This window comes from Cnephaeus nilssonii (assembly GCF_951640355.1).
Source record: "Cnephaeus nilssonii genome assembly, chromosome: 3".
Taxonomy (NCBI): domain Eukaryota; kingdom Metazoa; phylum Chordata; class Mammalia; order Chiroptera; family Vespertilionidae; genus Cnephaeus; species Cnephaeus nilssonii.
This window is the reverse complement of record NC_137074.1, coordinates 31,759,212-31,775,682: the sequence shown is the minus strand read 5'-3', so window position 1 is coordinate 31,775,682 and position 16,471 is coordinate 31,759,212. Positions and strand designations below refer to the sequence as shown.

At 40.6% G+C, this 16,471-nt stretch overlaps 1 protein-coding gene across 3 annotated transcripts in view; it reads left to right on the top strand.

The window, feature by feature from the left end:
• PLD1 (phospholipase D1) overlaps nucleotides 1-16,471 on the top strand; it is a 200,954-nt gene that overhangs the window by 143,466 nt on the left and 41,017 nt on the right. For all 3 annotated transcript variants that reach the window (XM_079766495.1, XM_079766494.1, XM_079766496.1), the window contains 2 exons: nucleotides 613-723; nucleotides 4,259-4,347. In XM_079766495.1, the coding sequence (XP_079622621.1) occupies nucleotides 613-723; nucleotides 4,259-4,347 (200 nt within the window). The remainder of the gene's footprint in view (nucleotides 1-612; nucleotides 724-4,258; nucleotides 4,348-16,471) is intronic.

Below are 16,471 nucleotides of genomic sequence, written 5' to 3'. Positions count from 1 at the left end.
AGGAAGCTGAGAGCTGAAGTGACAGGGCCAGGATCAGCCAGCTAATTAGAAGTAGAATCAAGATTAGATCTCTAAATGAATCTAATTGCTTTTTAGCATATATTAATCTGAACAGTATCTATTTGAGGGAAAAGGAGTAATCATATTATTATCAAATCAGAGCTAGGGTGGCCATATCATATGGTTCATACCAGGACACTCTGGGGAGTAAAAGTGGTACTATGAATAAATACACCATAACACCAGGCGTTCTGGTGAAATTGTGGAATTATCCTGGAAGAAGTACAAGTGGGCACCCCACTCAGCCACCAGACCAGGTACTCCTGAAATACTCTTGATAGAAACACCTTATTGTTTCCCATTTTGAATGACAATTGTGTTGAGTGGGAGAAGAAATATTCAGTACTTGATTGCCAGCTGGGCTCCTTCGTTATGGGTTATGTCCAAGGACCAGTGCCCCACCCACTTACTCTCCCTTGACCCACATGTGACACTCAAACCATTGTATTAATTTAGTTGTTTAAAAGCAAAAGGACAGACTTCATTGTATCAATGCATCTGGTGTAATCTCCATTGTCTTATGTTTGCTCATTTCTGATTGCTGCCTCGTAGTTGCTCCGCTCTGCTACTGATTGGTCTGCTGGGATAAAGTACCATGAAGAGTCCATCCACACTGCTTACGTCCACGTGATAGAGAACAGCAAGCACTATATCTATATAGAAGTAAGTCTTGCTCGTATAAATTGCTATGACATCCTGCCTACCCATCAATACCATAGACAAACTGCAGGGTCCCTGAACTCAGGACCTCCTGTATTAAGTGTATGTTGAGAAATGAAGAGGCCTTGGGCCACCTGAATTTTTACTTCCCCAGCATACCTGACATTTGCTTTGCATTTTCATTAACTCAGGACTCTAATAGGAGTCCCCAGATCCCTGTTATTAAATGTATCAACTCATTGTAATGTTATTAGTCAGATATACCCCAATATGGATGTATAAGTTTAGATTTGGCTAGAATTGGAGGGTGAAGTGTGAGGCACATACTGCTTCAGGGGAGGAGGCACAGGGGTAAGTTGTTAAAATAGAGACCCCTGGATGCCACTAGTTTGGGGATGTTGGCATAGGAGAGTGCAGCAAAGGAATGTGGAAAGGGAAGACACAAGAATATTGAGGGCAGGTACCACCTTCCTCAGTCCTGGGTGAACAACTATTTATTACAAAGCTTTTGCAGATCCCAGAGTTTGTGTCCAAAGAATAGGAGAAAATCTAGGGGACACTGGGTTTACTCTGGGAACTTCGTAGTCCATCCTAAGCTACCTCGGAGAACATAGAAAATCCTGACAAATTAAAAAGTCATGACAATGCAACAGTCAATCAGAGCAGTCTCCCTTCTTTATTTTAGTCCTGTCTTTCCAATGAGTTTTGTAAAAACGTATGGAGGGAGATGTAGTAGCTGGGGAAAATCGTTCTAAACCTTTTTTCCTCCCCCTTGAGTTTTGGCCCTCTCCCCTTCCACCCAGTGACAATTTATTCAAGGCAAGTAGGAAAGAATTAGAGATTTATTTATTTCACAGACGTGGAGAAAGAGAAGACTGATTAAAAATATTGGCAGGCTAAATGCAATGTGGTATCCCGGATGGGACTGTGCAACAGAAAAAGGACATTACTGAACTCTGGATAAAGTCTGGAGTTTAGTAATATTGATACGATTAGTGTTATTGATTTCAAAAATTTTAGCATAATAATGTGAGGTGTTAACAGCTAGCTCACCCATTACCCACAATCTTTTTGCTTTATCTCTTTTTGGTAGCAGTAAGTCAGCTTTTCTTATTAATGACTAGAGGCCTGGTGCATGAAAATTCATGCACTGGAGTGGGGGTCCTTCAGCCCGGCCTGCCCCCTCTCACAGTCCGGGAGCCCTCAGGGGCTGGAGGCAACCTGGCAATCAGGGGAAGGCGACACCCCATCACACCTCTGCTGCTGCCACTGCTGGCAGTGCAAGCTTCAGCCAGCCCTGGTTACCTGAGCCTCGGGCGGCCCTGAGTGGCTGGGCAGCTGCCATCCGAGGCTTGCCTGCACCTCAGGCCGGCCCTGGGTGGCTGGGGGGCTGAGAGGACTGGGGGACTCCAGAGGCAGGTGCACAAAGCGTGCCTTGCTGCATGCCTGCCACCCCACTGGGGCTGAGGGGGCTGGGCACCTCCATCTTGTGGCTGTGGGCGCTGCCATATTTGAAGGCAGGGAAGTCAATTAGCATATTCCCTCCTTATTGGCTGTGGGCGCTGCCATCTTTGAGGGTGGGGCAGTCAGTTAGCATATTCCCTCCTTATTGGCTGTGGACACTGCCATCTTTGTGATGGTGTGAGGGTCAATTAGCATATTCCCTCTTTATTAGATAAGATACCCCAGTACTAAATGAGATCAGTAATGCCATGTTGATACGCATGGATGAGGATAATAACCAGGTTGACACACCTTAGGCAAGATAAGCAGTCTGCATCACCCTGATCTCCCCACAAAAGAAATAAGGACATGACATGTGACCAGTGTGTGTTAGAGCTGCTGAGCAATGCTAAGCTTCTCTGTAATATAAATTCAGAAAAAACAAACATGGTTTGGTTGCCACTGAGATTTTGATTGTTTGATTCCCTAAGGGGAAACACATTCTCAAATGAGTTTCTGCACAGTTTTCTCTTATAAATTTGTCTTCTGGAGGCAGTTTACAGATTAAGGCACTTAAGTGTAAAAAAAGTATATAGTAATAAACATGATAATTGCAAAGGGATGATAATATATTGACTCATTGCTTATATATCTCTTTAGGATGATTAGCAAAGGTAACTTGGTGATGACTATATTAATGTTATAGGTGTATTATAACAATGTATATATAAAACATGTAATAATGATAATATTTGTGTCTAATTTTTAACATTCCTTTATGTAGCAACTAAATCTTTTATACCATTATAATAATGTTGTATCCTAGTTTTTTAGTAGTAGTATTGTAGAATGTTTTATAGATGCATAAATAAGAGAAGTACTTAAACAAAAAAGATATAACGATATTTCTCGTTCTATTTTATTGGTATACATATAAGAGATTTTAAGCTACTTAAAATAGAAGTTGAGGAATAATAAGAGACTCAAATAAATAAGCTAAAGCCAAAGCATATACTAGTTAATAATGGAAAAAGGGTGGAGAAAATTGGATCATGGCTCTGCCATCTACCCTGTTAAAAAAGTAAACTTGGCATGAGATAGATGTTTGCTGACAGAATTTTTTATTAAATTTATTGGGGTGACATTGGTTAATAAAATGATATAGGTTTCAAGTGTACAATCTATAATAATAAAAGTGTAATATGCTAATTAGACTGGATGACCTTCTGGACGAAGCTGGGGCTGCGAGGAAAGCCCGGGTCCTGGGTGCCAGAGGGAAGCCAGTGCTGGCAGCCAGGGGAGGGAAGGCCTACTCTTGCACGAATTTTGTGCATCGGGCCTCTAGTTCTATATAATACATCATTTGTATATTATATTGTGTGTTCACCACCCCAAGTCAAGTCTCCTTCTGTCACCATTTATCCTTCTTTACCCTCTTCTACCTCCCCCCACCCCCTTTCCCTCTGGTAATCACCAAACTGTAGTCTGTCTACGAGGTTTTTTGTTGTTGTTGTTTAATTCCTTCACCTTTATCACTCAGCTGCCCCTCTCCCTCCCCTCTGTCAGCTGTCAGTCTGTTCTCTGTATCTAGCCAAAATATAATTTTTAATCATAAGCATTTATGCAATGTGTGAATCTGAAAAAAAAAATCGATGTCCCTTAAATTTGGAATGTTCCTACCACTCTAAAAATATAACCTACAAGGAATGTGTATGATGAAATAATAGTTTATCCATTCGCTCGACTAAGATGCTACACCTGTTATTACCTGGGAATGTATAGGATCCAGAGTCAGATGAGGTTTCTTTTATTCTGTGGTTTACTTCCCTAGGGTGATTTCAGGGGTCAGAACATGTCTGCTATGTGAAATGTGTTTTTTTTTAAATATCAATGTAGAGTATTTTATACACCACATTTCCCGTGTGTGTGTGTGTGTGTGTGTGTGTGTGTGTGTGTGTGTGTGTGTGTATACATATATATATATATATATATATATATATATATATATATATATATATATTTATACTGTGTATATATATATATACACTACTAAGCTATGAAAGATTTACATGGTTATCCTAATGATTTTTTATAGAACCAGTTTTTTATAAGCTGTGCGGATGACAAGGTTGTGTTCAACAAGATAGGCGATGCCATTGCCCAGAGGATCCTGAGAGCTTACAGGTACAGTGCTTGGCATTTCGGCAGGAGTGTGACTGCAGATCTTTTTGCATTTACTGCTAAATACACTTTTGAAGGCCCATTTTTAAAAAACTGTCTTTTCCTAGCAGGCATGATTTAGTTCCATGAGCAGTAGGTTATTGATTCTTAAGTCTGAGTCAGTCACTGAGAACTTTTGAGTCCATTTTTTAAGGGAATGTGAATTCTTCCAGAGCATAGTCATTTTTTCCTGGCCAGTCTCTTTCCCACGCAGATTTATGATCTGATTTTTTTTAATAGCAGACAGTGAGCTGTGTTTACTTAAAAACCAAAACAAAATAGTCATAATGTTTTTCCGTTAGTTATATTTAAATTTCTTGTTACCATCTGTCTTACTTCTTAGGCTCATGGTATTATTTCTTTAATTACACTTTTATTAAAATATAATTCACATGCCACACAATCTACCCACTTTAAGTCTACAATTCAGTGATTTTTTAGGATTTTCACAGAGTTGTGCAACCATCACCTACTCAAATATTTCCATTATCCCAGAAAGAAACCTCATACCTTTGTCATTGCTCATTCCTCTTCCCCTTAGCCCCTTGCAACCACTAATCTACTTTCTTTTCTCTAGATATGCCTCGTCTGGGCATTTTATATAAATAGAATCATATAATATGTGTTCTTTTGTGACTGACTTCCTTAACTTAATATTGTCAAGGTTCATTTATGTTATAGAATGTATCCGTATTTTATATAATTTGATTGTCAGGTAATATTCTGTTATCTGGACATACTACATTTTATTTATCCATTTCCAGTTGGTGGATAATTGGGCTGTTTTCACTTTTTGGTTATATGAATGATGCTGCTACAAACATTCTATACTAGTTTGTATGCAGATATGTTTTCATTGTGCTAGGGATAGAACTGCTGGATTATAGGGTAACTCTTAAACAAACCATTTGCGGATCTGCCAAGATGTTTTCAAAAGTGACTCTACCCTTTTACATTCCCACATTGTTAGAGGGCTCCAATTTCTCTACATCATGGCCAATACTTACTATCTATCTTTTTTTATTATTATTATAGCCATCCTTATAGGTGTGAAATGGTATCTCATTGTGCTTTTGATTTGAATTTCCCTAATGACTTATGATCTTGAGTATTTTTTTCTGTTTATTAGCCAGTTATGAGTTATCTTTAGAGAAATGTCAATTGAAATTCCTTGCCCATGGTTCAGTGAGGTTGTCTCCTTGTTGAATTATTAAGAGTTCTTTACATATTCTAGATACGAGTATCATATCAGATTTATGACTTGCAAATATTTTCTCCCACTCAGTGTGGTTTTCTTTTTGCTTTCTTGATAGTATCCTTTGAAACACACACACACACACACACACACACACACACACACACACACACACACACAATTAATTTTGGTGAAGTCCAATTGATCTATGTTTCTTTTATTGCTTTGGTGTCAGAGCTCCAAAACCAATGCCCAACCCAGGACCATGAATCTTTACTGCTCTTCTCTTCTAAGAATTTTATAGTTTTAGCTCTAACATTTAGGCCTTTGATCCATTTTGTGTTATTTTTTTTTGCACATGGTGGGAGGTAGAGGTTCAATTTCATTCTTTTGCACGTGGGTATTTTCAGTTGTTTCAGCACCATTTGTGGAAAAGCCTATTCTTTCCCCCACTGAATTATCTTGGCCCCCAGGTCTATTTCTTTCTATGGCTGACTGTAGCTTTGTGCAAAAACAGCAAAACAAACAAACAAAACCATTCCTTTTTTTTTTTTCATTTCAATTCATGGAACAGTGGCGAATGTTAAATACATACACATTTGGGGATGAAAACACTTTTTGACTTCCAGTGGTACTTACTATATTTTCTTCCCATAATACATGGAGATTTTTAGACCTAAGAACATTTAATAACAGTAACTACCAGCATTTTAGGTGGTTAATAACAGTTTATTTATACAGACTCTTACTGAATCTTCACAACTACTTTTGAAAGTAGATTATACAGTTTTTGTTGCTATTATTATTGTTGTTGTTGTCGTCCCTGTTTTTAGAGTTAAAAAATGATGATGTGACTTGCCTAGGCCACTAACAGCAATAGGCAAAAAAGGTTTTGAGCTCAAGTCCTACCCAATGCCTTCCCCACATCACGTAACTCTAATTCATTGATGGCTAGGATTAAGGACCCCTTTCATTGTTTCCCCAAATTAAGGCAAGAGGGTTGGGCCTTTGTTTTCCCCTCCTCCCATTAACCGGTTATTACATGCAGGCTGACTACAGGAGAAGGGCATGGCCATGGGTGAAGCATGGCCTATGGTGGACAATTCTTAGAGAAGGACATCCCTTTGAGTAGTCAGTGTCCAACAGTGGCTGATAGAATGGTTGTCTCGATCCTGCGGAGAGAGCATCTGTGCAGTACACCAGCACCATAAAACCTACCCCATCCTGCAGGGTGTACAGTGGGTCCCAGCAGAATCACCAGAGGACCTTTCCAGAAATATAGAGAGCTGGACTCAACTCTAGGCTGAATGGATTTAACTTCCTGGAGTAGGGCCCAGGTGCTTATCCTACCTAATAATAGACAAATATGCAAATTGACTGCACCTTCGCTATGCCCAAGCCACGCCCACCAGCCAAGCCACGCCCACCAGCCAATCAGGACGAGTATGCAAATTACCCCAACAAAGATGGCGGCTAATTTGCATATCAAGACAGCGTAGAAAGAAGCCAAGAGCTGCAGAAGGGAGCAAAGCTGCGGAGAAGCAAGCAAGGCGGGGGGGGGGGGGGAGAAGGAAGGAGTGGAGGCGGGGCCGGGGGAGAAGGGAAAAGCAGGCGGGCTGGCGGAGAAGGCGGGCCGGGGGACAAGGGAGGAGAGCAGGCAGGGTGGGGTAGAGTGCAGCAGGAAACCCTATTGCAGGATTTTTCCTGCAACGGGAACGCTAGTACTTTATAATGTTCTATAGGTAACTTCAGGACACAGCCAAGATTGCTTAGGGCTTATCTAGAACAGCATATATGGTCATAAATATAAATAATGGTCTGTGCTTTTATAGGTGACCTTTATCCTTTGCTTTACCATATACTTTTTAAAAGAAAGCCACCGTAGGATCTATTTCTGAGATGACTGTTTTAAAAAGTCTTGCTTGCAGTTAGACATTCATGTACACAAACACTTCTTGCATTCTTGCCAGCCCTCCAATTCCATGGGTCAATTTATATCATATTTTCAAAATTACATTATATATCTGTCAACTCTTGCATTTCATGATGCAGGGCTGTCCATTTTATCTAGAAAGCGCATTTGACAAAAAGGAAAAATGATTTTCTCATGAAATTGGAAGAAGTCACATTAAGTTGACAAGTGAGCTCATTGGGCTGAGCAGTGAGTCATGAATTTTGGAACTGTGAACAGGTCATAAGGAGAGTAGCTTGTGCACCTTCAATCTCCACTTCACTCATCCCAGTTATTAGTTCCCTAGAGTACATGGTCTCATAAGTACCTGTAAGATTTCTTCTTAAGTGTTTGGGAGCCTGGAAAAAATATTGTTCCTTCGTATATTGCTCTGTCTTTAAAAATCTGGACTACTTTTAAAATCATAGCATTTATGGCTGGAAGGAACCTTAAGCTACCTTCTGACTGAATATTTCCTGGTGTGACTATGGGCTGCTCCTGAAAGGAAAAGGAATCCATGGTAAGAGAGCATGGAAAGGTAGCATCTGTTGCAGATCATGTCACATGCACTGAGGTTCACAGAGCACATTCAAGACTGGCAATTTCCCCTACCCGGGTAGCTCAGCTAGTTAGAGTGTCATCCCAATATACCAAGGTTGTGGGTTCGATTCTTGGTCAGGTCACATACAAGAATCAACCAATAAATGCATAAATAAGTGGGACAACAATCAATGTATCTCTCTAAATAAATAAATAAAATAACAAAGACTGGCAATTTCAAGCTTACTTTGTAGACAACAGAAAACAAATCCATCAAATTTCAGATTAGCTGTGAGTCCTTTACCTCTGATATCTCCAGTCTCACTTTTTTTGACAATCACATTTCAAAATGGTATATCTATCACACTTTCAAAGTTTTAGTCGATTTACATACATATTCTGGAAATATATTTTACATTTTCTCCTTTTCTGTATCTCCACATTATTGTTCATCTTCTGTGTTAATTGCACATATATATATATATATATATATATATATATATATATATATATATAAAGCCTAAGCGACTAGCCATCCATTCCACCAGTAGCTATGATGTGCACTGACCACCAGGAGGCAGACCTCAACACAGGAGCTGCTGAGCTGTGGTGACTTGGCAGGTGCAGTTCTCAGGTGATGCACCGGAACCAGAGAGGAGGGAGCCGGATTCTGGGGTGCGTCACCCAAGAACCGCCTTCTCGCAATCCAGGACCCCTCAGGGGATATCGTAGAGTTGGTTTCAGCCCCATCCCCGCAGGCCAGGCCGAGGGACACCACCTGTGCATGAATCTGTGCACCGGGCCTCTAGTAAAATATATTTCCATTTAATTATTTCAAATCCGTGAGCTTGTATGCTTAGGTAAGTTAAAGGTAGAAGTGAAAAGCTCATCTTGCAGGTTCCCTGCAGTGGGGACCCTCCTTTTCACTGAGGGCCAGGACGGTGCCACCCCAACCTTTCCCTTCCCGCTCTGTTCATTGGCTTCTCTGCTCTCCACTCTCCTGAGACTCAGAGCTTCCTTGCCAAAGTCACGTGCCTAGCAACAGTATAATTTTGGCTGTTGGAAAAAGAATAGAACATAGAGCAAAGCAGATGGAGGGAAATGACAGCCTGACCAAGGAACACGGGCTGTCTTCCAGGTCCCTCCCACCCTCGAGAGAATGGAGTCTTTAAATTGCCAACTCCCTCTATAGGGCTGCGCCTTGGTATTTCTGCCGGTGCTGGAATCCAGCCCCACCCCAGTTCCCCCAAGTGTGTTCACTGCTTCCCTCGCTTCCTCCTGGTTCCTTCTCAACAGCCGTAATTCTTTACAGAAACAGGTCTTCACAGAACTTTCATGTTCTGACCCATGACCTAGAGTCTAAGAATATTGTCCATCCCGTGCTGAACTAAGAATAGCTGTGGGAATCTGCAGAAAACGAAAAGGTCTGCTCTAATGAGTAAAACTGTCTCAAAGTTGAGACCAGCTCCCAACCCACTTGCAGCCTGTCTTTGACAACTCAAATCTGACCAGGGATCAGGGAGAAGAAATGGATAGGTGTATGCCATGTTTGAATAAGCCAAAAGATGGAGTAGACCCAACTGAGACAGGTAGAGGACATTTTAAAACAGGGTGTGCCATAAGTGAATGCTTTCTGAGGATGAAACCATCTTGCTTATGGAAACTGGTAAAAAGTCAGGAAGTAAGAGAGCAAGTGCATTTTGCACAAGGTTGACACATGCAACGAAAAGAGGAAGTTGATTTAATACCTAAACCGCATTGAAAAATACAACATTAAAGTAGATTGAAAAATACACAATTTTGAAAACTTCTCCAACTCTGCGTGCTTCCTGGAACTATAGACAGGGATTGCACTTTGCCCCGGAGTGGGTGGTATGGGGAATATTCCTCTGAGAATCTGAAATTAATTGGGAACCAAGTATCTAGAGACCTGCGTTCTTTCCAACTCTGTTATCTACAGGTATGTGACATTTTGAGTGTATCAGTTTGCCTTTCTGATACTGCTTTTTAATCACACACACACACAAAAATCTCCCCTACCTAGCTCATATGAATAGATGCCCCCCCCCAAAAAAAATTAACCGTCAACTGTCAGTTCATGTAAGAAATGTATTATGTGATTTCCAGGAAATTCATCATCTGGAAATATGCTAGCTCACTGTCAATTTGAGCAAGGGAAAAGAAGCACAATACTCAAGTGAACTACTTCAGATGAATATTTATGTTAGAAACAGAAATGTTTTCATTAAATAGATGTTTAGTGTGCCTTATTTTAAGTTATGAGATGGCTACAGCTGGATTAGGAAAACTTACTTGATTTCCTACTGCTGGTGCTCCTTCATCCTGAGCCCAGTAGAGGCACATTGTTGAAACACTGGCTAGAGGTGTCCTGCCAGAAATCTATAGCTGGCTTCTCCTGGGAATCAGTTTTTGGATCCCCCGTTATTGATTTCATAACACCCTCCCCCTAAATATAAAATGAAGTAAAAGGTATTCTGGAACATAATGTGAGTTCAGTTTTGCTTTCATTTTAGACACTATTTACTTTATTATTGTTTGAAGGGGTATAAGCTTGCTAATTGAAATCACTGGTTGTTAGATGAATAATAATGTTATTTTGAGTTGTTCCACATCCAAGGTGCTTTATATACATTACTTCATTCAGTTCTCACATCGACCTTATGAAGTGGATGCATAATTATTCCCATTCTACAGATGAGGCAGCTGAGGCCAAATGAGATTAGGTACCTTGCAAAATCATACAGCTATTGATGAGAGGAACTGAGACTCCGGCCACGTCCTTAGGACTTCACCATGTGTTCTTCACCCCTAAGCTACATAGCTCCCCGTATTTCAGGGAAGTGGAGAAGTTATTATGTTAAGCCTTCCAGAAGTCTATGAAAGATACTGTATTCTAAAATAATACAATCAGATGGATATTTTATTTTTTAAAGTAATTGCTTGACAGATAAAAATTTGGTAGGCTTAAAGGAAAATCTACATATTATAATTATCATATCCTATGATTTGTATACCAAATAGGACACATTGGGTATGTTTCAAAACCACTGTCTAAAAGAAATTTAAACTACAGCTATAATAAAAAGAATTAAAAACACATTCAAATTAAGTATGCCATTTGCTGGTTTCACATTTTTTTCTTGTGGGATAATTTCTAAGCTCTATAAAATTTCTGGAGAAGAGGTCACATTGGGGCAGAGATGACAACATCTTGTGGCAGGAGAACTTCTGATTTAGATCATTTAATTGCCTTTGCTTATAAATGGTCATCTCAGCAGATAGGTGTAAAGATAGCAGTAGGAAGAGAAGAGGCCAATAATCATTTAGAGCCTGAGCATGTGCCCTTACACAGAGAGGAAGGAAGAGAGAGACTCTAAAAAAAGAGAGAATGAAAGCATCTGGGCCATGGTGAGAGCAGCTGAATAAAGGGTTTTGTAGAATCTTATTTGGGGGCCACTGAGGGACGTGCCTGCCAAAGACTGTCACATCCAGAGTGAAACCTAGATGTTAAGCTAATCCTGAACACGCCTACATTTAAAAGCTTGCCATTTTTAAAAGGTAACCAATGAAAAAACACTGTGTGTGCACTACAAGATATAGTACATCGTAAAGTATAAGGTCACACATAAAATATTCAAAGGCAGTGCTAAATAGGGCCAACATTTCTAGTAGACGAAAAAGATTTTAGCCAACTCCCTCATTTATAGATGAGAAAACTGAAGCCCAGGAAGATCTACTGCATTTTAAAAGATTTGCCAAACAACATAAAATGGGCTACGGTCCCAAACCACTGAGAAGCGACAGATCCAATTCTCACCTAACAGATACCACTGTAGTATAACGCTCTCTCCACACAAGACACGAAGGCCCGACCACAATTCTTCTTATTTCTGGAAGCATTCACTGCTGCAGCATCTACAGCAACGATAGGATTTATAACCAGCTCTTGAAGTTTGCGGCAAAGAAACATGATCTATAAATCTCAAGTTCTCAACAAAGAAAGCGTCTCGTCACTGGAGAAGCACAGTGACCTCCTTTGGGACCTTCTTACAGACCCGCAGACCCCGCTCCTCCTGGCTGCCCTCCGTGCTGAGGACAGACCCAGGGGTGCAGGAGGAGGGGTTCACAGAGAGAGGAATGAGGAGGGAATCTAGTAGAGGAAAGCCACTGCTTTGAATTAGTCCTCCCCTTTTAAAGGTACAGACGGCGTTACAGCAATCACAGAAATTAAAAATATTATTAAACACCCCATATTCTCATCACCCTAAAAACTTTTTATTTTCCCATTTCCTTTTTTGTTCATGCTTTTATATATTTATAAAAATATTCACAATATTCTGTGAAATTGTAACTTATTTCCTTTTCCTGTAACTCACCTGAGTTTGTGTCTCAAGTCCATCTCCACACAATAGGAGGAAGTGTAGGTTAGTCACTTCCTTGTAAGTGTGGACAAATTCAGTGATTTTTGTCATTTCTGCTCTGTATTCAGTCATCCAGGGTGCTGCACACCTCATCCTTGGTATAGATGCGGAAGGGACCTGGATCTTTGGGGAGGGCTTCCAATTCTGGGCATTGATCTGTCTCGGGCCTGTTCTAGCGTCAGCTTCCTGGGGGGCCTCGGCCTTCTGCTGCCAACCCTGCCTTTCGGGCACTTCTCTATTGCTGTCACATCACAAGGGCTGGTGGATGTTCCTCTCGGTTCCTCTGGAAGCAAGACTCAAATCCTCGGGGCTCCCATATCCTCATGTAACCCTAACCCTAACCCTAACCTCCTGTTCTTCTTGGAATTCTGCTTGAAGGCGAAGGACAGAGTTCCTGAACTGATTCTTTTTATTTCTTTATACTACTGCCTCAGCTCAAAGAATATCTAGTTCTCCAGATCTAAGAAAGCTGACATCTTTGTGCCCTGGTTCCGTTTTGAAAGTGCCACCCTAGGAGCCAGGCCTGCTTCTATCTTCCGTCACAGAGTGGAGGAAGTTAACACATTAAAAGGGAAAAATTATTTAACATTTCATAAAATCAGCCTGTCACATCTGTAACTGTCATGTAATTGTAACTTTGCATTGGGTCCATTTAACACAGTACCAGAAGTATTTTGCTTTTAGGTCATCAAGGGATCATTTTCAGTGACTGCAAAAATGAGTGGCTACAGCATAATTTTGTTAACCATCCCTCTATTGTTGGACATTTATCTCCCATTTTTAGCTATTAGACAAAGCACTGCTATACAAGTTAGTGAGTTTTGAAAAAAAAAAACTTATTTTAACAAAAAGCCTGAGAATGCAATTTTATAAAATTGTTTTGAACTAAAGTGAATAGAGCGATTGCTTGCATGATGGCTGGGTGCCCAGGAGCTCTTATCTGGCTTTTAGGATCATAAATAATTCTGCACATTAGGAACCCTAGTCCTTGCCCTCCGCTGATTGCTATCATCTGCACCACCCTGACGTTCGAGGGTGCAGTGTTTCAGAAGAAATAAGAATCCTCAGCAGCTGGGAACTGTTGTTTTCTGTGGATGGGTTCAAGGAAGGAGATTGGACACATTCTTGAATAGAACTTTCTCTTCATTGGCTTAAACCTAACCACAATTTTATAATTTGAAATTCTAGCGTCCTTTTTTTCCTACAGTAGTAAAAATCTAAGTCATTTCTGCTAATTTTCTTAACACAGTTTAAAAATTGCATCATTTGGGAAATTCAAGATCTACTGAATTGTAAAAAACAAACAAAAAAAAAAAGAAAGAAAGAAAAGGCACTAATAAAGTTCCAAGAACAAGACAAGTTGAGTATCCTGATTCTTACAAAGTAAATTTGTAAGAATTTTTTATCTAAAGATATAAGATTTTTACAGGACACTTCTCAATATCCTACCTATGAGATCTCCATTTTGATGTCATGTTTGCTTTTATAAAACACTAGAGGCCCGGTGCATGAAATTCGTGCATGGGGGGGAGGGGTGTCCCTCAGCCCAGCCTGCACCCTCTCCAATCTGGGACCCCTTGGGGGATGTCTGACTGCCGGTAGTTGGACATCCCTCTCACAATCTAGGACTGCTGGCTCCCAACCACTTGCCTACCTGCCTGCCTGATTGCCTCTAACTGCTTCTGCCTGCCAGCCTGATCATCCCCTAACCACTCCCCTGCCAGCCTGATCAATGCCTAACTGCTCCCCTGCCGGCCCGATTGCCCCCAACTGCCCTCCCCTGCTGGCCTGGTCACTTCCAACTGCCCTCCCCTGCTGGTCTGGTCACCCCTAACTGCCCTCCCCTGCTGGCCATCTTGTGGCGGCCATCTTGTGACCACATGGGGGAGGCCATCTTGTGTGAGGGTCAATTTGCATATTACCTCTTTATTATATAGGATGAGGATAAAAGGGAACCATCTTTTACAAACAGAGTCACAAACTCTTGATGTTCAAGACCAGCAATACCACTTCTAAAATTTTCCCCACAAACATGAAAATATCATTTTGTGGGTCAGCATACATAGCAAAGTACATAGTTATTTTGAAATAACAACAACAAAAGAAAGAGAAACAGTTTAAATGTCCACCAATAGAGAACTGGTTTAATATTATGGTATGGATGTATGGTGGCATACTGTGTCACTGCTGTTAAAAAATGGGCAACTCTCTATGTACAGAATTTCCAGGATATACTGATAAATGATACAAATAACATTCAGAAAAGTGTGTATAGTATTTTATTATTTGTGTATAAGAAAAGAGTACATGTATATGCGTATAAATTCATAGACTATTTCTGAGAAGCATGGAAAATAATAGGAATTTCTTTAAGGGAGAGGAAATGGATCCAGGAACAAAGGAGTGAAAGAGAATTTGGGGGAGGGGGTTTAAATTATATTTTCAAATTATAAATTATATTTTTAAATTGTTTATTGGGATGATATTGGTGTACAATTCTATGACACATTATCTGTATACTGTATTGTGTGCCCACCACCCAGAGTCAAATCTTCTTCCATCATAATATATTTGATTCCCTTTACCTTTTATTAACCCCCCCCCGCTTCCTCTGGTAACTATATGCTGTTGTCTGTGTCTATGAGTTTTTATTTGTTTGTTTGTCTTTTTTGTTCATTTGTTGTTTTCAGTTTTATATCCCACATATAAATCAAATATGATTCTTGACATTTTCTGTCTGACATTTTGCTTAGCATGATAATCTCAAGATCCATCCACGTTGTCACAAATGGCAGTATTTCATCTTTCCTTATGGCTGAATAGTATTCCATTGTATATATGTACCACATCTTCTTTATCCAATCATCCATCAAAGGACACTTTAGGATAACTGTATGACCCAGCAATGCCATTCCTGGTGTATACTCAAAACAACTAAAAACAGGGACTCAGATACTGTATGCAAACCTTCATTACAGCGTTATTCACAATAGCCAAAAGGTGGAAACAACCCAAGTGCCTATCAACAGATGACTGGATAAACAAAATGTGGTTTATACATATAATGGAATATTATTCAGCCATAAGAGGGAAGGAAATGTTAACACATGCTACAACATAGATGAAACTTGAGGACATTATGCTAAGTGAAATAAGTCAAACACAAAATGTTGTATGATTCCACTCAGATGAAATACCTAGAAAGTCAAATTCATGGAGAAGAGAAAGGTTACCAGGAGTTGCAGAGAGGGGAAGTAGTAGAGTTATTGCTTAATTATCACAGATTTTCTTTTTGGGGTCATGAAAAGTTTTGGAAATAGATATTGTCAACAATGGTCATTGGTACCAATTCAACACTAACAGGAATCTCCACTTTGGGGAGCAGTGAAGAAGGAAACTCTATTCACAGCACACCAAGGTTATAGAGCAGCTCAGTTGTGATGTAGCACGGCTATGAGGTGGCCTTGGGGCCAAGCGGCTTTATGGCCAGGCCCCTCTCCAGCTACACAGCTCTGCTCTGCTCTCTGCATATCTGCTTTGCACTGCACTGGTCTGCTCCACTGTGCTTTGGTCTGCTCTGTGCTACGCCAGTCTGCTCTGCTTTCCTCTGGCAGGACATCTTCAGCGTTTCAGCTCAGCCAGGAAATGCAGTCTTCAGTCTTTGGAAAGGGAAAGGGAGCTCTTGGAGCCAGAGAGGAGCTGGCTTATATGGACAGAAGTCCTGCCTCTGGTACCTGATTGGCCTGTGCTCATGCAAACAAGGACTCTAAGTCCTTGTTTGCATGAGGACAGTTTGATTGGACCAACACCACTGTCCTGATTGGCCAGAATAGAGCTTCTCTGGTTGGTCGGAGCTGTGTGTCTCTGATTGGATGGGGAAAGCCTCAGTCCTATGGTTTGATATAGCATTTTAGTAACTCCTTTATCAGGGCTGGCTCAGACGGCAGAAAACAGTGCAGG